This window comes from Centruroides vittatus, unplaced genomic scaffold, assembly GCF_030686945.1.
Source record: "Centruroides vittatus isolate TY-2023 unplaced genomic scaffold, ASM3068694v2 contig_9, whole genome shotgun sequence".
NCBI classification, from domain to species: domain Eukaryota; kingdom Metazoa; phylum Arthropoda; class Arachnida; order Scorpiones; family Buthidae; genus Centruroides; species Centruroides vittatus.
Window position 1 is genome coordinate 208728 of NW_027122589.1, and position 26829 is coordinate 235556.

Sequence of the window (26829 nt, forward strand, 5' to 3'; positions counted from 1 at the left end):
AATTTAACATGTTAGTTAACTGTCTTTACCCCATATTCTGATACAAAATAAATACATTTAACATCTTTATTTCATTTAGTATAATCATTCCAAAACATATTAAAATTGTTCCATATTTGTTTCACAAACACTGTTGAAGCAAAAGAATAGTACTTTTTATGATTCACACTTGATTCAACAAACAGTTTCTTGAATCAACTGTAATCATAAAAATTCTGAATCTGATATATGACCAAAAATCTCTTTGAGTACTTTGTCAAAGTCTCCTTTCAATTTAAGCTTAAGTAATGCAATTTACTATCAATTATTCCTAAAAACTTTTAGGAAATAAAGTCCATCATCAGGGGAACTAAAAACAAAACGACTTTTTTGATGTGTTGTTAAAATACACATTGTCCAAAAAAAAAGTAATAACTAGTCTACAATTCATTGATAAATTGTGACAATTTTATGTCAACATCCAAAACTGATTCCAAATCAACTCATCACTATATCTGAGGATTTATGTTAAGGAAAAATATATGCAATTGTAATTACTGTATTGCATCTTGATATCAATACACAACTTTATCAATTAATACACACTGTGACAAACCTATAGATCTTAATATCAAAAACTTCCAAACACCTTAAATCCAGTTCAGAACAAAATTTATTGATAGAATTAACATTTTCAACCTTGTTAAAAGTTCGTCATCAGATTCTAAAGATAGAACAACAAAAATAAAAAATATAAAATAAAAAGGATTTTTGTTCTAACTTTAGAATATGATGATGATGACCTTTAAACAAGGTTGAAATAATTATTAGTTCCATCAATAAATTCTGTCTGTTCTGGATTTAAAGTGTTTTGAAGAATTTTTGATACTAATTACAATTTAAATCAGTATTTAAGATTATTTTTGTTTTCCTATAAATCTTATGTAAACTGATGTTAAGTTAATTTGATGCTATCTCTGAGGAGTAATTTTACCTATTTATGAACATAAAACAAATATTTACAAAATTGTCCTATGTGTTACCTAATTGTGTAATAATAATTGATGGCAAGTTTTCAAACAATGCAATTTTCAATAACAAAATATATAAATAATCTCCACTTTAACTTAGTGAAATTACTCTTTTATAAATCAATACAAAGCTCTCAATATGCAGAAAAAATAAATAAGCTTGTTTTTGAGACTGCTTATATATCAGGTCAGTCCATAAGTCCATGCCCATTTTTATGACTTGAGAAAAATCTTGTTTTGCTGTTAAACATGTCAGTCTAATGTGATAATTTTTACACTGAAGTGTTAAATTGGATCTCATTCATATAATACTGTTCAGAATTGTGAACATTTCAGTTGTTTATTTTCGTTAAAATGGAAGTAACCGATGAATATAAAAGACATGTTTTATACTTTTTATTTTTAAGTGGTGAGAATGCTACAAATGCAGCCAAAAAAATAAATACTGTACATAATCAAATTGTAATTAGTGCAAGGACTGCACAGAAGTGGTTTGAAAGATTTAGAAACAATGATTTTAGTGTGGAGGATAAGGCTCGTACTGGAAGACCCATTGACTTTGATGATGATGCTCTCTCTGTACTAGTTGAAGCAAAACCATCTTTAACAGTTTATGAAATTGTGAAATCCCATGGAACTGTTCAAAGCTAGGAAAATGGATACCACATGAACTGTCAATAGCTAACAGACAACAACGTGTAAACATTTGCACGTCTCTTTTATCCTGTATTGCTTTAGAACCTTTTCTTGGTAAGCTGGTTACTGGAGACGAAAAATGGATCCTCTATAATAATGTGACGAGAAAAAGACAATGGATGGATCGTGACAAGCAGCCAAAACCGACTGCAAAAGGTGGGTTGCATCCAAAAAAAATTCTTTTGTCTGTTTGGTGGGATATGTCAGGTGTAATTCACTTTGAGCTGTAAGAACCTAATCAAAGAAATAAAGCTCAAATGTATTGTAAGCAATTAGAGCGTTTAAATGAAAAATTGAAAAAAAAATTGACCGTTGTTAGTGAACAGAAAGCAGGTTCTCTTGCAGCATAACAATGCCAGACCCCACGCTGCAAAAATAACTGTACAGAAACTTGAAAGCTACAACTGGGAAATTTTACCTCATCCACCATATTTGCCAGATATTGCTCCCAGTGATTATCATCTTTTTTGCAGTTTGCAGAATTTTTTAAAAGGGAAAACTTTTGAGGATGAGAACAATGTAAAAAAGGCTATTTCTGAATATTTTGATTCAAAACCAAAATCATTTTACAAAGACGGGATTAAAAAGCTACCATCAAGATGGCAAGAAATTGTACAAAATAATGGTGAATACATTATAGATTGAAATAAAATTTAATTAAAATTTTTTGTTGCTTTTTTTTGTAGATAAAAATACGCATGAACTTATGGACTGACCTGATAGAAAATAAACACTATAAAACATTATTTAACTGTCTAACTTTGATAAGTTTGTTAATTAGTGAAAAAAGTATGTCATTCATCAAAAATTTAAAATCAGATAAACAGAATTTTTATGTATACACATAGTTTCTACCTGGATTATTATGAGTAAACACACTCCAGCTCCTATATCTGCAGGATCACCATACATTCCAGTCATAACATATACAATAGCTTGCCCAATTGTGATTACCATTCCAAATACTAAAATTACAATAAATAATAACAAAAAGTTACATATTAATACTGTATATTCTTAAACTATAGAAATAATTCAAATATTATTTGATAAAAGATGAAAAATGTATGTTTAAATAATTAAAATATTTAGATTTTACATTTTTTTTACATTGATTATTATGAGATACAACGTACACGATATCCAATATTTAATTTTCTCATCTTATGATAAATTTATAAACTTATTGCTATTTTAACTTTTTATCATAACCTATTTCTGTAAAAAGAAAATAATTATAATTAAAAAAAAAATTAAATGTAAGAAAATTTTTCAGCTAATTATAAAGGAAAAAGTGAAAAAGTTTCCTTTTTTATGTCCCAAAGATATAGTTAGAAACATTAATTGACCTTAACCAACAGAATATAATGTTATTTACAATATTTTGATCATTGAGCAGAACTCAGAGCCAGACAGAACAAGTATTGTTGCCTCCTAAATACTCATTACACTACATAATGAGCTCATGTAATAGTTTCTAAACAATCAAGGATCCTTAACTTATGCTATCTTTCAGAATTATTTTCTTTACAATAAAAATATCACAGATTAACATATAAAAATAAGTTATTAAAACTGGTATTTATATATTTATTAATATATTATTTCATATTTTATAAATAGCTTTTCTTCATCTTATTCATATAATCCTTGATTTTTTTATTTTATATAGAACTGATGTAATCATAAAATAGTACATGCTAAAATTTTCATAATACAGTAGAGCGTCATTTATCCGAATCAACTGGGGACTGGGGTTGTTTGGATAACTGATTATGTATGAAAAAATATAGTAACCTATCCAAGGTTAAAATTTTTCTCCATTGCGTGTCACTTCGTGTTGAATTTTCGTCAATTTTAAGCCTAATGAAAATTTTTATAATAATAATCGAGACTATTATGTTGTTAAAAATTATTTCTTTAACCTTAAAGGTATACAAACAAAATAAATATACTGAAAAATATAAAAACAAAAAAATTATACTTTAGAAGTTAATCTAGTATCAAAAACGTTCGATTCAGCACGACATAGTCCGACTGGAAAGCTTTTGGTTAACTGACGTTTTGATTGATTGGCTTTCAGATAAACAACACTCTACTGTAATTAAATAAACTTAAAAAATTGAATTTTCATTCAGTTTAGTACAGACTATTTTAATTATTTAAAAATTTTTTTTCTAATAATATTATTAATATATTAATAATATTAACATAAATATTTAATTATGTATAAAATAATTTAATAATTATATTAAATTATTGCTGAAAAACATTTATAAACATTGAAAGTTAAATTGTCATACATTTTTGAGCTCCATTAAAAAGTGCTCTATCCTTAGGAGTGTCTCCAACTTCAATGATTTTAGCTCCAGCAAGAAGTTGCATGATGAGCCCAGATGTAACAATGGGAGAAATGCCTAGTTCCATCAATGTTCCACGATTTGAAGCTAAAATAACTCTCATCCAATAAAATGGATCAGCTGAATCAGATGACATAATACCAAATAAAGGTATCTGAAATTAAAATTTTGTATCATGAAAGCTAATACAACACACACACACACAATTTTTTTATTTATTTGTAGATTTAATGTAGGGTTTTCCTTAAATAAGACACTATGTTCTATATAAACATGGGCTATACAAAGATAATTTTAAAAATATGAATAATCTAATTTAGAATAAAGTGATAAAAGGTATATAAAATCAAATATTTTAAGAAAATCTTGAAATAAGAAATACTGATAATAAACTGGTCAGCTTTTATATCATACTGTTAAATTGTTTGGTTGTATATAGTAATATAAGGTGTCATTCCAAATTTAAGCAGGAAATAATAATCTGTCTGTTTAGTTATATCAGGCATGTCAAACACGCGGCCCGCCAACACACGAGTTGCGGCCTGCCGAGACTTTTAAAAAATTTTTAAATATCAAGCTTTGACACTTGAAGTTGATAAGTTTGAACTTTTCTGAACTGTATGATTCCCGCACTTTTTGTGTTTGTTCGTTCCGTATTTCGTCCAACCAATTCAAATTGGTCGACGCTACGAAAGACGGTTGGATAACGGTCGCAGCTTTGAATCTACAAATGATGATTGCTCGGCGAACATCGTACAAGAGCGGATGTCGTGGAAGACTGCTACGCGCTTATTAGTCCATCAGCGATTGCTACAATCCGTATAAAAGGAAAGGTTTTGGCATGAAAGTCAAGTTTTTGCTGGAACTTCAAGGCGGATGTTTGTGTGCTCTACCATAAGGTGTTTCGTCTACTATTGCCGTGACAAGTGACAGGAGAGTGTTCTGAGTAACTGTATCTGAAGTATACGTCGCAAGGTGTCTTTTCGATGGATCTGTTCAAGAATAGTGACTTTTGGAACTTTGACTGTTTGTGTGAATCTACTTTGTAAACGTTGTAATTTTTGTGATTTGTAAATCTCGTAAACCTTGTAAGTTCATGTAACGTCAAATAGTTGTCATAAACGTTTTGTTTAATTTGAAAAGAGGTATTTAAAATTTGACTAACTTCAAGAACAATGAGTAAGAAAAGGTCAATTGAACAGGAACATCGTAATTTTCAAGAAAAATGGGAATTGCAATATTTTTGTGTCCAAAACAAGAATAAAATATTATGCTTGATATGTAAAAACTCTATTCAGTTCCTAAGGAATATAATCTTAAAAGGCACTATGACAGAAATCATAAAAGTAACTATGACCAATACGTTGCAAAACTTCGTGAAGACAAATTGTTGGAATTGAAATTACTCCTTCAAAAACAACAAAGTGTATTCACTAAATCTGTTGAAAACAATACAGCTGTTGTAAAAGTTAGTTATATATTATCACATTCAATCGCAAGCAGATCGAAACCATTTACCGAAGGGGAATTTATTAGTGAATGCTTAATTAAAGCGGCGAAAGTATTATGTCCAGCATAAAAAAAAAAATTTAAAAAGTAAGTTTAAGTCTAAATACTGTAGCTAGCAGAGTTGATGAAATAGCTGATAATTTGAGAAATCAGCGTAATTCAACAATATCAACATTTCAAGCCTACTCTATTGCAATTGATGAAAGTACAGATATTCGAAGTATTGCTCAGCTGGCTGTTTTTATTTGTGGATGCGATGTTAATTTAAAAATAAGTGAAGAACTTTTGGAAATCATTCCTATGCATAATACAACCACTGGAGCTGATATTTTTGATGCACTTATGGAAGTTTTGAAGAAGTATAAGTTACCATTGGAAAATTTGGTTTGTCTCGCAACTGATGGTGCACCTACCACGACCGGTATTACTAAAGGAGTTGTTGCAAGATTAAAAGAAACATGCAAACAGCGTGGTAATAATAATTTTGAACATTTTCATTGTATTATTCACCAGCAAGTACTGTGCTCCAAAGTTTTAAATATTGGACATGTTTTAAAAATAGTCATCAAAATTGTAAATTATATTCGAGCACGTGGACTTAATAATCGTCAATTTGCTTCATTTCTGGAAGATATTGAATGTGAATACCAATCTACCATATTATTCGGAAGTTTGTTGGCTTTCGAGTCATAAAGTGCTAAAACGATTCTTCACATTGCTGGAGGAAATCATAATTTTCTTGGAAACAAAAAATTACGAATGCGCTGAATTAAAAGATGGACAGTGGATAAAGGACCTGGCTTTCTCAGTTGATATTACGAGTCATCTTAATCAACTTAACTTTAAGCTTCGAGGCAAAAATTATGTTGTTACAACGCTATTTGATAATATTAACGCTTTCAAACAAAAATTATCACTTTGGCTAAAACAAATAGAAAAAGAAAACTTGTCTCACTTTGAAAGCTGTCAATATCTATTGCTTAAATCACCTAAATTAAAATTTACAGAATATGCTCACCAAATTAAATTGTTAGAAACGGAATTCGATCGAAGATTTTCTGATTTTAAAAGCTGTGAATTACAATTTTGTTTTTTTACTTTGTCTCTATCTATCAATATTGAAACTGATGAAAACTTACAAATGGAATTAATTCAAATCCAATGTGATAATTTGCTGAAGCAAAAATATATGGATGTTGGAATTCCAGATTTTTATACATATTTATCTGTAGATCGGTTTCCTAAAATGTTATTGTTTGTTACCCGTACACTGGCTATGTTCGGAAGCACTTATTTATACTAGCAACTATTTTCTTTAATGAAAAATAACAAAAATTCAGAAAGGTCAAGGTTAACCGATCAACATTTATCATCAATTTTAAAAATTGTATCAGCTCAATATATTCAACCAAATTTTGATGACTTGCTTTGTGAAAAACGTCAAATATCTTTTAAAAGGTAATATTAAACTGTGATTTTGTTTATCTTTTATTATAACTTATTTTTGTTTTTTATAAAAAATATAAAATATTTATAGTTTAAGTTTAAAAAATAATATGAAATATAAAATGTCTATGTACGTATAATATACAATACATTGAGTCTAATAAATACGTAATATAATCATTCTGAAAACCATATTTTATTAATTTTTTGAACATTGAAAACATGCGGCCCCCGACTTATACAAAATAGATCATGTGGCCCGCAATATCATATGAGTTTGACATGCCTGAGTTATACGATGCTATATATAACAGGCATGGACAAATGTGGCTCCAAGAGCTGCATGCGGGTCTTTTTGAGTTACATGCAGCTCTTGCTGAAAGTGCTATCCTTCCCAGCCTTACCATACCATCCGCCACGACAGTACAGAACTGTGGCTCCCATGCATTTTGCAAAACCTACATTTCGGCTCCCACTGAACTCTTGCTTGCCCACCTCTGCTATATAAAGTAAGAAGTTATAGCATATACTTTATATAGCATCATATAACTAAACAGTTATAACTTTATCTACAGTATTACAGATAAATTATAAAAAACGTAGTAATTATTCTAAATTTAATAATTTTTTAATAGATATTTCTATATTTTTTAATGTTTTTGCTTCACTATAAAATATTTAAGTGTATGCACTCATCTAAATTGAGAAAAATATAGAGCAATTCAGTTATATTTCCTGTATTAATACATATAAAATTGAGGAAAAAATTAATTTTATCAGCCCACTTTAACCTTTTATAATGTTCTACTTAAGACTTGAAAATGTTTGGTTTTACTTAAATTAAGCACATGGAATATAAATTCTCTCTCTTTAATTCTTTATGTGATAGCATAAATAAGTTCAATAAGATTTATGTTTAAATTTTATGACAAATACATAAAAATATATATTTTAAATCTACTCACATAGTTAAATACATAATTCTTTTCATATTTTTCAGCTGTACTTTTCACATAAATATTTATTATTATTCAATTCCTAGATTTTGAAAATGTAATGTATAATAGTCATCATGAAAGATGGCAAATTGTCTGAAATTATGGACTGTATTACAATCAAAGATTAAATATATTGGCAATTTCTGCAGGGTTTTGTTTTTTATTAAGCCAATTACTAGTTGGTATAACAAGATCATTAGTAAATAGTGTAAATCAGGAGGGTTGGGAGGTTATGGATATGGATGGACCTCCTTAATCAATCCACATTCCTGGAAAAGTGGCATGTTATCACTTTGTGACTGGCTCCATCATGTTGGTAAAAGATGGTATTGTCAAGAGCTACATCTGTGAGCAGTGGTCCAACATGCTCTACTAAGAGTTCCAAATACTTGTGGGCATTAAGGATGCCACCAATAAAAATGCCCAAGAACTCAGTTAAGTAATCCAGCCCAAATGTTAACACTGCTAACATTGACTTTAATTTATTAATGTAGTTAAACATAAAAACGAAAAAAAAAATTATAGAAATGTGTTAATTTTGAAGAAAAAGCTTCAAAGTATAATTTCCTTTGTCTCGCCTTAGCGCGAAACTTGACACCGATGTGTCATTGTTTACACAGCTGGATGACCTTGAGAACAGCTGGTGTCGTCTTTCGCGGGACATTCTCATGAAACTCTCGGGAGGAGAAGGGTAAAAAGTAGGGTGAATACTAGATGGCGGTATATTTCTAAATATTTTTTTAAAATTACGATTTTAATTGAAATTTCCGACCCCCCCGACTTAATTAAACGTATATATAATAAAATCTATTAATTAAAAAAATTAAAAAACTATTGGATGCTGTTTTTGACATCAGAAAATAGCTTTAAATAACTTTACCGAAGTAAAATCGACGCACTAGAACTTTAGAAAGATGAATAAAGTTTTATAAAAAAAATCCCATAAAAAAACCATTAAGCGTTAATTGCGTGTCATTAAAGGTTAATTAAACTCGCAATAAAATTTTTTCGCGCGGGTAAAAATTTTTCAAAAAATTTGGAGACTTAGAAAACATCCGAAAAATCAAAAAAAAAAAAATTTTTTTAGGGGTCCTAAAGGACCCCATTTTTTGTAACGCTATACAACTTGCCCGAGATATCTCGGGCTAAGGGCTGAACGCGTTAAGTAATCCAGCCCAAATGTTAACACTGCTAACATTGACTTTAGTTTACCTTAAAGAGAAAAAAAAAGACATTCTCCTGGGACTTGTATGGATAATAATAGAACCTCTTGAGAATCATATACACATAGGTTAACCCAACTCCTGCCTCCAGAGCCACATGGTAAATGCAAGTAGTTGAGTTTACTGTGAATCTGGCTATGATGTTGTAGCTGCATTGTCACGGGACTCCCAGGTTTTGGTGCATCATCCAAGTCATTCATGTGTCAAAATTTAGCTACCATTCTTAAGATTGTAGTATGTGGGGAATGCAATGCATGGAATTATGCCATAATATCTCTTGTGCTGCATTTCTAAATGTAAAGTTATCACATCTTGCTTGTCTCTGCCTTCATATATCTCATTCTGTGACACACTAGGTAAATTTTGTCACCCTATGACATTATGAATGTCGTCCAGCAAAGCACTGATGAAGTCAGTTCTTTGCTGGATGGCATTCTTGCTTCTATGGTGTGTTATTTTCTGAACACCCAGTATATAAAACATACTTTCAAAATATTAAAATAAGAATAAAGCAAATTATAGCATGTGTTAAGTTTTAAAAATTCTGAATAAAATAGGAGGGGGGGAAAACCATTCAAAAGAGAATTCATGTTAAAAACAAAGTGAAAACACTTACTTGACAACAAACTAAAAATATGAATAATGTTATAGCTGTCCATAGTACTTTCTCTCTGAATTGAATCTAAAATAGATAATATATTATTATTATGCAATATTTATATTTAATATTCAAAAATATTTAATACTTAAAAATAAATAAATAAATAAATATCTCACTTTTCTTTCAGGTTTTGCAACTTCGGGCAATATTCCACAAAATGGCTTTATCACTTCCAGGAATTTTACTATTAATAAAATAATTTATAGTTTTTATTTAATTAATTTTAACTAATAACAACATTAATTTTAAAATTATCATTATCATCCAAAATGTTAATGACTTTTATAGTTTATTGAAAAATAAATCATTTTGTTTTATGTTTTGACTTCAATTATTTATTGATGTAGAATTCCCATTTGATACTATACATCTTTTTTTTGCAGTTTTCCCAAATTATCAGAATGTTATAACAGTACATCTGGTGGTGTTTGAAAATGCAAAAAATATTTCATTTTATTTTAATGCAAAAAATTTCTTTGTAATAAATAGTGAAGTGGTTATTCAATAGTAATGATATAACAAGCACAATATCTTAACATTTTCTGTAAATTATAATTGGATAAAACAATTTTACATCAACTATAAAATAACAAATCATAATTATGGTAAATTTTTCATTTCTATATTTCAATGTTCTATGAAATTATCATTTCCATATATTAGCTTAAAATTTTAATATTGTTAAATAAAACTTTTTATTTAGTTTGATAAAAGTTTCTAAAAATATAAGAAGAAACAAAATATTTTTCATTTTAATTACTTTAAATAAAAATTTCAAAAATTGCACACTGTAACTAAAGTCTCAATTACTATATTTATTCTAATACACAGTGCACTAACTTCTTTCAGTTTTAAACTGCACTATTTATTAGGGGGTGCTTGCTTATTTATTAGAGGGTAACTATTATTTCTATCCTTTGGTAGTTGGATACAATTATTACATTATTCATAGATGACTATTAATGGAATAAAAATGATAATGGTTTTTGCTATTATTATTTGAACATTGCAACACTCAAAACACACACACACCTTATTTTAACAAGGTAAAAGTAACAATGCTGAGAAGGATGTGTGCATTTTCAGTTTACAATAAGCCTTATCTTCCTCCAATAGACAATGTACTTGCTATTTGAAGGCACTGTCACTACACTATTTACTAGAATAAATACAATATATATGCCAGACATAAATATGAATAATTTATGCCAAGTATAAATATGGATAATATAAATAATTTACATTATAGTTTAAAGTAATAATAAATTAATCTGTATAATGAAAAAAAAATTAAACTGGCATATCTCACTAATATAGTAGGTTAGGTTCCAGGCAACCTCTCTAAAGTAAATATCACTTTAAAGCTAAACTTTTCTTTTCACTGGTTGCTGCATATAAAAGCTAAAAAGCTATCTATACTGTCATTTATTGTGTGTGCAATAGTTTTAGGCATAAAAACGAATGCAAAAGTAAAAATAATAAATGAAAACCCCAAAAACTCTCCAAATAACAAGACAAATACCAAAAATAAACATGAATATAATTAAAAAGTGTTTTAGCAAATCATTGTGGAGTGGAAAACTTTAAAGCAAGGTATGCCTAGATTGGCTAATTTGTGAATGTTACCTATTTTAAAATTTTGTTAAAATTGAAATCACCAAGTCACAATAAAGAATCTAATTTTATTAAAGCTATCAACAGATTTATAATTCTATAAATTAAAAGTATATTTAAGAAAATCTTCATAAAAGTTTATTGTACACTGATAAGTCTTATTGTTTCACTGATCACAGTTTATCACATTGCAAATAAATCAATTATTAATAAAGTTAAATATGAAATATGAACATCATTAATAACTGAAATAAATAAGAGTAACATGATGTACAAATCGAAAAACATCATTTTGCAAAACTGAATAACTGACTACAAATGGACATTTAAATTCTAAGATATTAATATTAGAAAACAATGTTTTTAATTTTTACAACACTAAGTAATACAGTATGAATCATTGCCATTCTCCTTGTGAGCAAAGTATATAATAATAGTAATAACTCTTGCCAGTGATCATCTTGCTGTGGTCAGAGAGCTCAGTAATTCTGATGAACCATAGAGTTAGGCCAGCTGAAGCATCTGCTCCTGGTAGGGTCACCCATGCCAGTGAGGTCTGTGAGGAGAAATGAAGCAAGAGTAACTGAACCCACATTTGTGGAGATTAACCATGTTATAACACAATCCAAGCATAATATTGGCTTGAACGTCATGGATTAACAAGGTCCGCACTTGTGAGTTAGACAGAGGATCACATTCAAAAATATGTCACCATCTCCCTTGGCCACCAGTGGTGAAAGCAGTACTAGTCCCCAATTATGGCACACACCAGTTGTGGAAACTGACCAAACCTTGATGTTTCTGAGGCAGTCCAATCACAGACAACTAAGGCAGCTAAACCACACCAATGGATGAAATTGACATTGGAAATGAACAAGTTTATCATCCATACTTACTACACCATTACGAAACTCAAAATAGATAACAGCATACAGATAACAGTTACATCACTTGTTTTCATAATATCCTCACCTCAGTCATGTACAAAAAGGTTGTTTATCAAAAAAGAATTATACATATCCTTATACCACAAACAGCAAATTGCAGAACAATTACACCAACAAACAAATTCTCCTAACATCAACAATGATCACAATCCTTCAGGATTATCAAGACACACACACTGACAATACTATTCCTACCACCACTATTTTCACCGAGACAGACAATATAGATTCTTTATTACATGAAATAGATTCAGGTTTAATTCATACTTGCTCTTCTTTTCCAGAAAGCACTCACTAAATTTACAGGCACTGATCCTGCACAATGCCATGCACTCCCAAAATCAATACTTCTAAACTATACAATAACTACTCGTTGAACCTTTAAATGCAATTCCAGGATAAATAAATAACAGTTTGCAATCTCAAAAACAGTAACGTTTTCGATCTACATAGGAGATCTTCCTCAGGATTCGTTGAATTGGAATGCGGATATTAAAACATTTTTTAAATTTATTTAAAAGCAGATAGACGAGGATTTTTTTTAGAACATTCTTTAAAATAATATTTTAAATTGCTTAAATCAAGTTTAAAAAAGTTCAAAACAATTTTTAATTAGATTGCTTCCTTAGGTATAATGATTGCCATGCATAAAATACTTGTCCTTCCTCTTTGAAATTAATGCAACGACTGCTCTTTACGGATTTAAATATTTCGAGAGTTTCCAGTGTCCTTATGTGGTTGTCATGTTTAGCACGTCTTATGATGGAAGCTTGGTCTAGATGGACTTGTATGTCGTTGTCAGTGGCATATCTGGCAAGAGTGGTGTTGTATTTTCCTTTAGTGATGTCATACTCGTGTTCAGCCAGCCTTACTTTGAGAGATCGTGTGGTGGCATCAATGTACTCAAGACATAGCCAAAAGGCATAGTTATAAAAAACACCTTATTTGCAAATTAACAAAGGTCTATTCCAACGATGATACTCGTACGCCCAATAATGTTACATCAATAAGTGAGAATGCTCACAACACGCACCGCATAGTGCTAGATTATAACCACAACATGCAAAGCTTATATAAAGAGATTGCCCGTCACAGAGGTGACAGGTTAGCTTATAGGCGTGCCCCCATGGTTTATAACATCCTTAGAAACGGAAAGGACAACACCAACATGCGTACGGTCCCAGGAGTTTATAAAATTACGCTGAGAGACAATAGATTCCAGCGTGATCTTGAGTACATCGGCGCCACCACACGATCTCTCAAAGTAAGGCTGGCTGAACACAAGTATGACATCACTAAAGGAAAATACAACACCACTCTTGCCAGGTATGCCGCTGACGACGACATACAAGTCCATCTAGACCAAACTTCCATCATAAGACGTGCTAAACATGACAACCACATAAGGACACTGGAAACTCTCGAAATATTTAAATCCGTAAAGAGCAGTCGTTGCATTAATTTCAGAGAGGAAGGACAAGTATTTTATGCATGGCAATCATTATACCTAAGGAAGCAATCTAATTAAAAATTGTTTTGAACTTTTTTAAACTTGATTTAAGCAATTTAAAATATTATTTTAAAGAATGTTCTTAAAAAAAAAAAATCCTCGTCTATCTGCTTTTAAATAAATTTAAAAAAATGTTCCAATATCCGCATTGCAATTCAATGAATCCCGAGGAAAATCTCCTATGTAGATCGAAAACATTAGAGACTGTGTTTTTGAGATTGCGAACTGTTATTTATTTATCCTGGAATTGTATTTAAAGGTTCAACAAGTAGTTATTGTATATAATTTATTCCAGGCTTGAAAAGTTTTATTTTATATACTTCTAAACTAGTAGAGAAAACTCTACAGTATGAACACTTACATATTACCAGATTACACTCATTCTATTTCTACACTTTCAGACATTCACATACTAGTCTATGCAGTGCAGTCACAGTAGTGACCTACAATGGACTAAAACTGCATCCACAGATAGATGTACATAAATCAAAGACACTCCAGAAGCCTGCCTGGCAAAGAAGAATAGAAACACAAACAATATTAGACAGCAGCTAGTCAGGCTGACACAATATGCTAATATCAAAACATCATCTAAATCAGGGGTGTCTGGAAGGAATATTAAATAAAGCTGGAGTTGTGACTCAAAGGATTACAGAGCCAAATTCAGGGAAAGGAGAGAAAGGCCAAAAGATAAAGAAGTGAGAAAGGTTGCAAAATTAAAGGTCAATATTTGCATAACAGAAGGTCTATTTAAACCTATCTCACTACTTTTTATCTTTTGGCCTTTCTCTCTTTCCTGAATTTGGGTCTATAATCCTTTGAGTCACAACTCCAGCTTTATTTAATATTCCTTCCTCATTCACACATTTCCTAGTATTTGAAAATATCTCCTTTCCACTCAAAAATAAAATGTATAAAGGTTTACAGCTTTGTGAAACTTCTTTTTGAGGTTTATGCCATTGAAATAAATAAATAAATAAATAAAAAATTTGTCAGTTTTATTTACATGTTTATTGGGCTGCATTGGAACTTGCCATGGGCCACACACCCCTGATCTAAATTAATGAAACTAAAAAAAAATTTTTTTAAAAGAAAATTAAAACACACACAAAGCATGAACAATACAATGTCCACATCACAGAATATATTGACACACTAAAACAAAAACTTGCAGCCAAAGCATGAAACATTACAAAATTTGCTCTGTACAGAAATGACAAAAATTATTTACAACAAAAACCTCTTCTACAGGCAAATTAATACCAAATCCACCACTAATTCCCAACACAATGGCATGCCAATTGAAGAAGAACTCACAAATTATTGGTCTTCTCTTTAGTCTACTGCTGTCAAGCATAATGCTGATGCAAACTGGATCAAAGAGGAGACACAAGGACATGCAGGACACACCTAATATGCACTGTGTTGAAATAAATGCACAAGACATGCCAGATTTTCTCATGCAAGGCATCACCTACATGAAACCAAAACACACCACCACCAAAGACCTTGCACAATACAGACTGATTACATGTCTTCCAACAATTAACAAGATTTGTTACATTTGTTTGCAGTGCAAGACATTGCAAAAACAAAATATACAATCATATTGATGAACATACATTCCTGCAGAACAACAAAAAGGCTGCAAAGAACAATTACTCATTTATTCTGTTATCCTGCAGCAAGTTCATAAGTAACACAAACATATACATAGCATACATTGATTACAGAAAAGCATTTGACAGTGTTCCCCATACTTGACTGCTTCAGACACTTTGCATCTACAAAATTCATTACCATCTCATTACTTTCCTTGGTTTTATCATGCTTCACTGGAAAACAACATTACATCTTAACCATCATAACACTCACATAAAAACAAATCAAATCTACATCAAGCAAGAAATTTTTCAAGAAAATTCCTCGAGTCCTCTTCGGTTCTGCCTTGCATGTAACCCTTTATCTAACACAGAGATCAAAACACACTATGGTTACAATATCAGACACAAAACAATATTGTTTACATTATTGCACCTCATGTACTGTACAGTACATAGATGATATCAAACTTTGCACATCAGCTTCATCATCTCTTATAAACTACATATACACACACACACTCAAATGATACATAAATAAAGTTTGGTCTAGCCAAATGCAAAACACTCCACATTGAAAAAGGTGTTCTGAAGAAAAGAGACTTTGGACTCAGAAGTGGAGATACTATTGAATCTATGGAAGAGGGCAAATTTTACAAATATTTAGGAGACAACTTACAGAACATGCACAGGCCAAACTTACAGAACATGCGCAGATAAAAAGAAATTAACACTCAAATACCAGAACAGATTACATGCAGTTCTAAGAACACACCTAAGAGTGCAACTATGCAGATGCAAATTTAGAGCGAGCAAGAGGTTGTGAGCGATTTAGTTTTCGCAAAGGAAAACCATGCACAAGCGGAAGCGAGTAATATCGCTGGCGAGAGCGAATTTCTGGTTCTCGCACATATCTGACAGGGTTTGATATTTATCACATATTCTTACTCACTCAGAAAATTTGCTTGCTCGCATCTGCATAGTTGCACCCTAATGAAAAACATACTATTAAAGCTATTAATACATATGTTGTCCCTGTACATGTGAGTACAGGGACAAAACTTATTCTTTTTGAGTTACACACTGGATACACACAAATCTCAAGCAACTCCAAAGGAAAAAAAACACTTACTAAGCATAAACAATATCACTTGAAATCATCCTTAGAAAGACTAACTCTTCCTCATAAAGAAGGTAGCCATGGCTTAACTAATATAGTTAACTTGCACTACAAACAAATTCTGACACTGCAGGAGTTTTTCTACAAAAAACAAGAAACATCAAGATTACATAATCTGGCAGACAATAACAATACATCTTTAAACTTACACTCTGAGCACCTAGACATAGCTCAACATATAAACAACATAGAACCACTAAGCAGTCATGAGCCCAAAAGGGATTTTATGGCAGGCATGCCTATGACCTAGTTCAGGATTATGTTGACAAAACTTCATCAAACTACTGGCTGACTAGGGGCTGTCTGGAGAGGGAAAGAGGTTTATGGTTGACATTCAAAATCAGGTCAAATACTGAAAACTACAGAAAACATCACTTCACAAATGACTCTTGCAGAAAATGCCACATTCTGCCAGAAACAATACAACATATAACCTCTGATTGCAAGCTTTTATCACAAACAGACTTTATATAGGCATAATCAAGTAGCAAATATAATACACCAAGAACTTGCACACTACAGATTATTAAAGAACATCCAGGTACTATACTATAAATATACTCCACAGGCAGTAGTAAAAAATGACAACGAAGCCATAATCACAAATAAAATAATTCATCACAACAAACCTGACATCACATTCAAATGCAGTAAGATCACTTACATAATAGACATTGCCATTCCAAGCACTCATAACATGAAAAATGCACACACTGAAAAAATAACCACACTCCACTTGCCCAAGAAATAAGGCAGCTGTGGAAGATAGATAAGGTATTTATTGTACCTGTTATCCTCTCCTCTACTAGTGTTATACCAAATACACTAAACAAAAGTCTAGAAATGTTACATTAATACAAACATATACATGGCACTACAGAAAGCTGCAATATTGAACACGTCTCATTGTTAGGAAGTTTCTAGTTGACAGATACCAATAACACAGCTTAAGGTTACACTTGTTTAGGTAGCTAGCTATGTCTTGACTTTAGTCTGGTATAGCACTTGGCACCAGGATCAGCTGAGTATGACATTTGCAATATAATATTAATAATATTATATATAGCTATATTGATATTGCCAAAGATAACTATTCTGTTAACATAGTTTTAAACTGACATAATATTAACAATACAGAAATCATGCTACAAGAACTATCACATTACAAAGTTGTACCATTGTTTTTCAATACAATGCAACACACTATTCATAAATTAAATTATCGTGCTATATTTTAGTGGATGGCATATTACTAATCTATTTTAAAAAATACTTGCATATCTGTAATGCTATAAAGTAGGAGGCAAAGCTCTTCTGAAAAAGAAAATCATCATCTGGCATAGAGATGCAATACATTTCAGAATGTAAAGGAAAAAAAATACAAATAAATAAATGCATTTTCAGTCAAAAAATTCAAGATGATCCTATAAACTGGTAGAATTATATCTCTGGAATCAGATGGTCCACTTCTAAAACCTTTTATCTAAATGCCGTCATATATGCACATACATATGCATCATATATGATCATAAAGTACAGACATCAAAATAGTGATAATTCCAGAAACTAGACTATTGCATGATAACAGACATCTCTATACAGAAAACACCACCAAGATTGAATCAGATCCCCAGCACTATATTCAATAATTATTATGGCTTTGGTCTATCTAATAAATTTATTTTGCTATCAATAGAGAAGTACAAATAGTTTTCAATAAATGTTAGCAGACAGTAACATTTTGTGACAAACTAGAGAATTGTTCAGATATTTATCCCATTATATTGCAAGTTGAAAACTATGTAAATAAATAGATAACATGAATTACAATTTATATCTAATTTTATATATACTATAATGCAAAATCACACCAACTGCCAGTGAACTAATTAATATTTCCCTGAAATAATTTAATTTTTCACTTTTAGAACAATGTGCAATAATCATAGAAATGTCAAATCACAACCTTGATTCCTATTTTGCAGAAAAAATTATCAGATTCTTGATTCCCAATATCTCTAGGGGCATGAACAGCAGGTTTTACCTATACAGAACAGGACAGTCTCACTAATAGTGTGGTTCATTTTAAATTCATCAACAGGAAAACTGGATATGTCAAGAAAATAAGCACAAAATACTAACAAAAAGAGATAAAACTTATTGTAGCAAATGTTTTCTCTTCTGTTAAATGATCATGATCAGGCTAAGAATGTTTGAAAACAGAACAGAACATGATGGAACAAATGTACTTAAAAAAATTATAGCAGCATTTGATTGGTAGATGCTGTCCACATGGTAATCCTGGGAGACAATATAAAATTAGGAGATGTCAAAGAACATCTTCCATATGGGAATGGAATTCTGCTTAACTAAAGTTGATTGTCACATCTCTTATAGCAGCTTTGTTTATCTTGAATAGTTTTAAATACTTGAGTTGTGCCTTGTGATTAATACAAAGTAGAATACAAGCTTGATCAAAAATGCTACTTAGGAGGAAGTTACAAAAAACAAAAACATAGCTCAATGCTGATAGAAGGATGTAGAGACGGAAAGTCACATACCGTGAAACATCCTGGGCCTTAGACCATAATTTTGTTCATGCTGAATTACTTTCCTAATTTGAAACCATGTCTGTCTGTGTCTATATTTTTTGTTTATATCACACAGTGAAGTGCAGTACAATTGACACAATGTTTTCTTTTATATTCTTCTTTAATCTACTATAAAAAAGAACTGTTGAATTAATTCTTGAGTATTGGTAATAATGTAGAGGTATGTAAGTGAGTTATCAAAGATAAATCTGTTCTCAAAGCATATCTTAGATGAAGAAGATTTATCCATGATTAGAGGTGTGCATCACTGATCTCTTGTAAATGCATCATTTTTTTATATTTTTCAGGCAAATGTGCAGCTGGTTATTCAACAATTAGAAGTGTCCATCCTCCTGGTCTTTGACAACCGAACACTTTTATATGCTTGCTATTTCAATGCTTGCTTTTACAAAGAGTTGTAGAGTCTAAGATTTAGGAACTGAAGAGTGAGAGTTGGCAGTTTTGCATATTCTTGTCTCATACCATTTTCTATATCTTGAAATATGACCAGTCAGTTCTATTATTCGTTTCAGAAACTATTGACATAAATTTGCCAGACATTGCAAGACGTTTTTGGAAATTATTTAAATTTTTTTTGTAATAATTTGCAATTTAATTTTCTTCTGTTATTGATATAGTGTACAATTTATAACAATAACAATTCCTTCTTTTCTAATTTTATCATTTGACAACTTTTTCTTCAATATTTCCACGAGGAATTTAGTTTCTTAAATTTTTATTTTTAATTTTAAAAGTTTGTCAATAGTTGAATTTTGCAGATAGCATCTAGAACTAATAGTTTATTTTTCTAACAGTTTATTTTTATTATCTTACTATCAGTTTTAAGAAGAAAGCTTTCAACTATTAAGAAAACAAATTTAAAAAATAATTTAACACTATATTTATGTGTATTCAAAAGTATTTTTTAAATTTTACTTTCCTTTATGCATTGCTTTTTTATCTTTTAGACAAATTTGAATTTTTGTGTAATAGTTAAAATAGTTTATACATAAGTTTACTAAAGAATTAACTAAACATTTGTTATAGTATAATTATTTTTAATCACAAGTTTTTTAACTTTCTTCACTCAATATTTTACAAAAATCTTGTGTAATCATAAAATGTGAAAAACTTAATATTTTCTTTTATTACATATTAATATTAAAATTGCAAGAAATAGTATTTCTTAATTTTATAAGACAAATCAAACGGTCAAAAAGAACTTTAATTCACATATTAAACTTAATTTTCTAGACTTTTTTTATTATCCAGTAAAATCTATAACTTGAAAGTCATTTGTACAGTAATTAAGAATCATTTTTAAGTATACTGTACTTTATATTTGTATATTTCTTCAGTTCATTAACAACTCAAATTAAAAACATTTTGTAAAATAAAAGTATTATAAAATACATTGCTTAAAATTACAATTGTATTTTTTTTAACACTGATATAAATTTTGCCTTTAAATCTGCCATATGTCTATAAAAATCAAAATTAACAACAACAAAACTTAAATTTTTATACCATATGGTTCACCTTGCAAAATTTTTTCTAGTTTTTATCAGAGTTTTTATACAAAATCTAAAATTCTTTTTAGACATTTTCTTTTGAAAGTCATTAAATGTATTCTATGATCCAATTAACTAACAGAATCTGAAATAAGCAGAGCAAATTAGGAAAACATAACCTTCTTAACAATGTCATCTGCATTAAATACAATAGATCTGTAGACCTGAAATGTGTATTCTAAATGTTAAATTTAAATATTAAATGTAAGTAATACCTTCTTCTGCTATATTATACTCATTAATTGGTTAATGTTACCTATGGTAGCAAACATGGTGGCTCATCTCTGAAACAGTGGGTACACACATTCTAACCTAACCTAACCTAACCTAACCTATTCTAATTAATTACCCCTATTCTAATAATTTGGTTGGCAATAATTATGGTAATTTATTAGAATAGGTTAGGTTATGTTAAAATATGCATCCCCACTGTTTCAGAGACAAGCTGCCATGTTCGCTACCATAGGTAACATTAATGAAGCCAATTTACTTATACATCACTTCCCCGTTAATAAAGAAATTATACGTAAGCTCTTCGACGTATCCCAACGACGGCTTCCGAACAGCAAAAACATTTGAAGAATGAAGAATACTGCCGGTAAAGGCTTATTTGTCAAGCTTTCTACAAATCTTGTAAATCAGTTTATAAATTGCAAAAATTATATTCTTTAAATTTTTCTAATCTAAAATAATTCATATAGAATGATTCACTCAAGACAACTGAACTCGTTTATTATTTTCCTTTTAAAATCATTTATAAATCCAATAAAGTAAATAAAATATTTTGTGTGTGTTTGGAAATGAAATCAATAATTCAGTTATTACGAAAATTATAATAATGAGAGCAATAAATTTCTGTTAATTGAATTTTCGACGTAAATAAGCCAAAATTTTATAATTTTTTTTTAACTTTAAATCAGAAGAATTAGCGATAAAATAATGCTTAATTTCAAACGCATGCTGCATAGACGCGATCGCATGCGATATATATTTGATGACGTCATCAATACAGCAAATTTGACGAATTGCGTGCAATAAAACTGAAAAATTTTCTGTTTATGCAACGTAAAACACATGTTAATTTAAAATCTTCTTCCCTAGCGATTCCATTTGCAACATACGTTACATAAAATGTCTTAAATTAAGCCTAACGTTTGGATATGTAAACGTACTGATTATAAACGAATAAAATACATATTGCTTAATCTGTGTCGTCTAAATTGTTCTAGAATACTTATAATTTGTTTACTTACTTCCCATTTTTTCCTAATTTGTCGATTTTCTTATTTAAAATCAAAAATTTCGTTAGGGAACACCGATCGACAGCCTAACACAATTACTCTCCACCTAGAGGGACATGAAAGAACTAATGCCCACGTGTCAGTGACACGTTGCTGATCTTTAACAATTTTTCAAACACTTCCTACTCCGTTACAGATAAGAACCATACGACAGCTCCCCGTTTTAAAAATAATTCCGCTATTTTTCCACTATAATTATCAAGTGTTATTTAATCCAATAAATGTGGCTGATTTTAAAGAAAATGTTATTTCATAACAATTCATAAATATATCATAATATAAGGTGTAATGGGTACCGGGTATAAATCTAAATATTCATAAAATATCTATTAATGATATTTATCAATATATAAAAATTACAGTTTTATTTCATATTGGTTTTAAATCAAAAATCTAATATCATGAATTAAAATTACCATGTACAGTATATACCGGTACATATATTTTATTTTTGATTCTTCCTGTCCTGTGGTACTAAGAGGGATTTTTAAAATCATTTACTTATTATGGGTATGATTTAAAAACTTAGCCAGACCTACATTAGGAAGGTCGGATGGTGAAGAACGGGATCCGACATATCCGGGATAGATCACCTTCGAAAAATTCCTGGGGTTTTTTGACCGTCTGGATTCGATTTCGTGTCCCCAGGGCAATAGTTGACACTTTAACCTACTCGGCCATCCGGCGGTCGGATTACTATATTTTCAATTATTAAATTAATAATTATAATTAAAAATATAGAAATCCGTCGTATAATTTTAGTAATCCGTCATGCTTAGCGAATTATTTACGAATATCATCATTACTACTTATACCGTAGGAATGAACAGAAATTCACAATGAATATTTGTGAGATGAATGTAAAGAATATTTATAATAATCACAATATTTTCCAATTTCTTTATATTTAATATTAAATATAAATGCTTTAAACAGTATCACTTGCTTTAGGCTAGACTTGATACTGTTATGGCTATGTCAGAAATCTCTAAACAACCGATGTACTGTACTTTAATTGGTTTTCGTTATTATAAGAACCATATTCATGGCGGTTTATCTTCTGCAAAATTGCCTCAAATACGGAAGCGCAAATACAAAAAAGTACATAAAAAATAAAGTTAGAGAACTGAAAAAATATTATTAGAAAATAAAAACACACTTTCAAATGTAAACTTTTGTTATTGTATTTCTAACCACTGTCTCTTTATTCTCTATTTTATGACAGATTCATTTACGCGCATGCAATGACCAGTGGCCGATTGAATGAAACCACTGAATATTAGTTCGTATCTGACCAACCCGTTGGTCAGATACGAAGTAGAGTTTTCCTTTGTGTATCTAACATCTAAATAAAACCCAACTTCCTATTGAAAGTCTTCCCAGAAGACAGTTTCTCTTAGCAGATCGCCCATGTGTTACGTTGCTGTATCCCATTAAACCAAATCAAAACCAGTTACGACGAAAGCGCGAACTATAGTTACTGAATTTCCTCCCTGTAACAACTTAGCAGTGCTAGATCGTTTAAATTAAAGTGCTAGATCGTTTCAAAAATACTAAAGAAAGTGATAAACATCACTTTTTTTTAATCTTTTTAAAATGATTCTTTTATCTTGCTGATATTATTCGCTGGTCTTTTTATTTAGATGACATTGTTGATTGTAAGAATAAAAGAAAAATTAATTGAAATTTGCTTATTAACTATCGAGTGGCGTAATTAAATTTTGGATGTAGATGATAGATATGTAGCTGCAATACCAAACCGTATTCCCCGATTTTGTTATCATCACTTTTCTGAATTGCCTCCTACTACGGAAGAAAATTTAAAGATATATTCGCGTCAAAAAAAAGAACTATATTGACGTAGTCGGTAGTCGGAGTAATCATACAGAAGTCGGTAGAACCAGATTTTTTTATGACGACGGTATGCATTTCAGACAGGTTTTCTGTCCCTCTTCAGCCGTATTTGTTACAATTTGGTGGATATACAGGCGTCTACAAAAATACGAGCGGTTCTTTGTTACAAACATTTGTGTTTTGGATTAATAAATAAATGTAAGCAGTAGCGAGCATTTGGATTAATAAATCAAATGCTCGCTACTGCTTACGGGCTGTCCATAAATGACATTCACACTGGGAGAGAGGGGATAACACTCTTGACCTCTAAGTGCTCACTGAGTGGAGAGGGATCTAAAACCACAAAAAAAAGTTCTTTAGGGTATCCAGCAGTTACTAACATTTGCAGAGAAAATTAACGAAAAAAATTATGAAAGATGATGTTCTCGAATATGGACGCCAAAGCTGAAAGGATTATCCACTCGGCCACTAATGAGCCGATCCATATGTTCAGACCAAATCGGCGCTGGTGTCTTGAATGGATGAACCGGAGTAATTATCTTCTGATCATAGATGTCTGTTATGATAGTTGAATTTTTCGTCTCGTCCGTATAGATGATATGGATCAAGAACTGGGATCCTTGCACAGCACCTTAATTAATACCCATCGATAGAACTAACGGCGAAATATGTAATCGGCAGCCATAGACGCCTGTACTCGCTGTAGATAGTATGGACAGAAGTAGTAGTCGTGCACTATACGCCAAACTGATGCCTGTAAAACACCAATTCTTGTGGCATATAATGACTACTTTTGAAAGGGTCGTCTTTTACCATAATCGTTGTCTGTTCTTCCAGCGTAGGGATAGGCACCCGTCTCAGAATGCCTTTATGTCGGCGCCTTGAACAGCTTTGGTGCCAAGCATGTGCCTCTTCTGAATTTCCGTTGGTCTTCTGATAGCAGAAGTACTGTACATATCAGTTAGCTTTTCAAAAGAATAGACGATTCATATTGAGTAGCACTTTATTGACAAATGCTGTAGCCTATGTCACAGGTAGAGAAGCTGATTTTACATGTGTTACCACGTGTATCAGTTTCAATTGCGTGTGGTTGGACGTATTACATTTTACTTATGGATAGGTGTGTTCGTACGTTGTTTGATGGTAATAACTCCTGACTATCTTTGCTGGCTAATATCTCGAAAACGCGTGGTATTTCGACCCCTATTGTTTATACAGTTTTGTCGCATTTTGTATGTGGGGAATTCATTGCTGAAGTTCGTACTACGCCTGCCGCCCTGGGGGACCCGGGATCGAATCCGGACGGGTCGAAAAATCCCCAGGAATTTTTCGGGGGGTGGTCCGTCCGGATATGTCGGTCCCCGTCCCTCACCACCCGGCCGCCCCATTGTGGGCCTGGCCGAACCCATAATGGGCTTGCTATACGAAGCCCTCTTAGTGCCCACTGGGCGGAAAGAGTTACAAAATAAAAAAAAAAAAGAAGTTCGTACTACTGTCTTGGAATACCCTATACATGTAATGTATAAACGAATATTTTTTAAGTGTTTTATGTAATTTTTATAATGACGATTTTTAATATAACTGAACGGTCTAAATATGTGCTGCATTTATTAGTTTATTATTAAAATAGATATATTTAAAATTTCAAAAATTAATGTTATATGATTAATATTAGAATAAATTCCGCTAGATGTCCTTTTTCTTCGATAATCCATAAACGTGCAGTATGATCTTTTGAGGTAGAGCTGAGTAGCTGCTTATTCAGGTATATAACTTAGGTATTGTTAAATATGTTATATATAATTTTATTATTAGATACTAGCCACCGTTACTGCCACTGTAATTAATACACCTTTAACAGTGAGTAAGAATAGAGAAACAACGTCTTTGGTATGGTTTATAGGTCATCTTCCATCTTTAGGAGTAAATGAACATAAAAGGAATTAGATTGTCTGTTCGTGTTAACTCAGTCAAAAATGTTGAATTTCTCCATCCTTAACTGATGTTAAATAGGTACAAGTGCAACTCTGAATGAGGCAGTTGGGACCTTATCAAAGCTGTAGATCATTCCCATAGGATTAAAAGTCAAAAGAACTGATGATGTAGCCCTCTGAAATCAACCTATATGGAATTTTGAAAACCCTCAAAAATGGGATAAAATTAAAGTGAAAAAATTCAGAACTATTTCTCAAAACAAAATTAGCTGTTTTCCACTTTACTAGAGATGGCTAAAAGCTCATAAAACATGAGAAATGTCATTGCACTGACTATTTTCAGGGTATAATCAGAGTCATGCTGCATGGTCCATTAAGCCTATTGTATTTTTAACTGCAGCCTGGATCTATTGCTGTATCTTGCAAAGGGTCACATGTAGACCATTGGTTCCATTGACTTTTTACTCCTGTAGACATAATCTATAGTTCTTTTAAAATCCCAACTATCTCATTCAGAGCTGCATTCGTACCATTGAGTGTATATTAGTTACTTCGAGTGAATTATTTATTTAGTAATTTAATTTTTTATAGTAATATTTACTATCATCATAATTTGATTAACATTCATATTCATAATTCACAACCAAGAATTGCTGAAAAGTTAGCAATAAGCACTCATATATATAGATTAAAATTAATGCTAATTGATTAACCTGTGATTATGTCATGCCATTTTAAATTCAGAATATGGACATAAAATAGAGGTGGAAAACCTTTTTTAATATGAAGGCCACATCCTCGCAGAAGGAATTCATAAAGCTGT

The 26829-nt window shown here is 31.0% G+C and overlaps 2 protein-coding genes across 2 annotated transcripts in view; one reads left to right on the forward strand and one right to left on the reverse strand.

Moving 5' to 3' along the window:
- Nucleotides 1–22325, reverse strand: part of Sec61alpha (SEC61 translocon subunit alpha) — a 34111-nt gene extending 11786 nt beyond the window's left edge. Inside the window, exons 1-5 of the mRNA XM_067280868.1 lie at nucleotides 22171–22325; nucleotides 10020–10087; nucleotides 9859–9924; nucleotides 4010–4220; nucleotides 2562–2671 (exon numbers count right to left, since the gene is read on the reverse strand). Of these exons, the coding sequence (XP_067136969.1) occupies nucleotides 2562–2671; nucleotides 4010–4220; nucleotides 9859–9924; nucleotides 10020–10087; nucleotides 22171–22177 (462 nt within the window). The 5' untranslated portion in view covers nucleotides 22178–22325. The remainder of the gene's footprint in view (nucleotides 1–2561; nucleotides 2672–4009; nucleotides 4221–9858; nucleotides 9925–10019; nucleotides 10088–22170) is intronic.
- Nucleotides 22326–25806: 3481 nt separating this feature from the next.
- LOC136983968 (very long chain fatty acid elongase 4-like) overlaps nucleotides 25807–26829 on the forward strand; it is a 47862-nt gene continuing 46839 nt past the window's right edge. The window contains exon 1 of the mRNA XM_067280863.1: nucleotides 25807–25837. The gene's annotated coding sequence lies outside the window, so the exon portion shown is untranslated. The remainder of the gene's footprint in view (nucleotides 25838–26829) is intronic.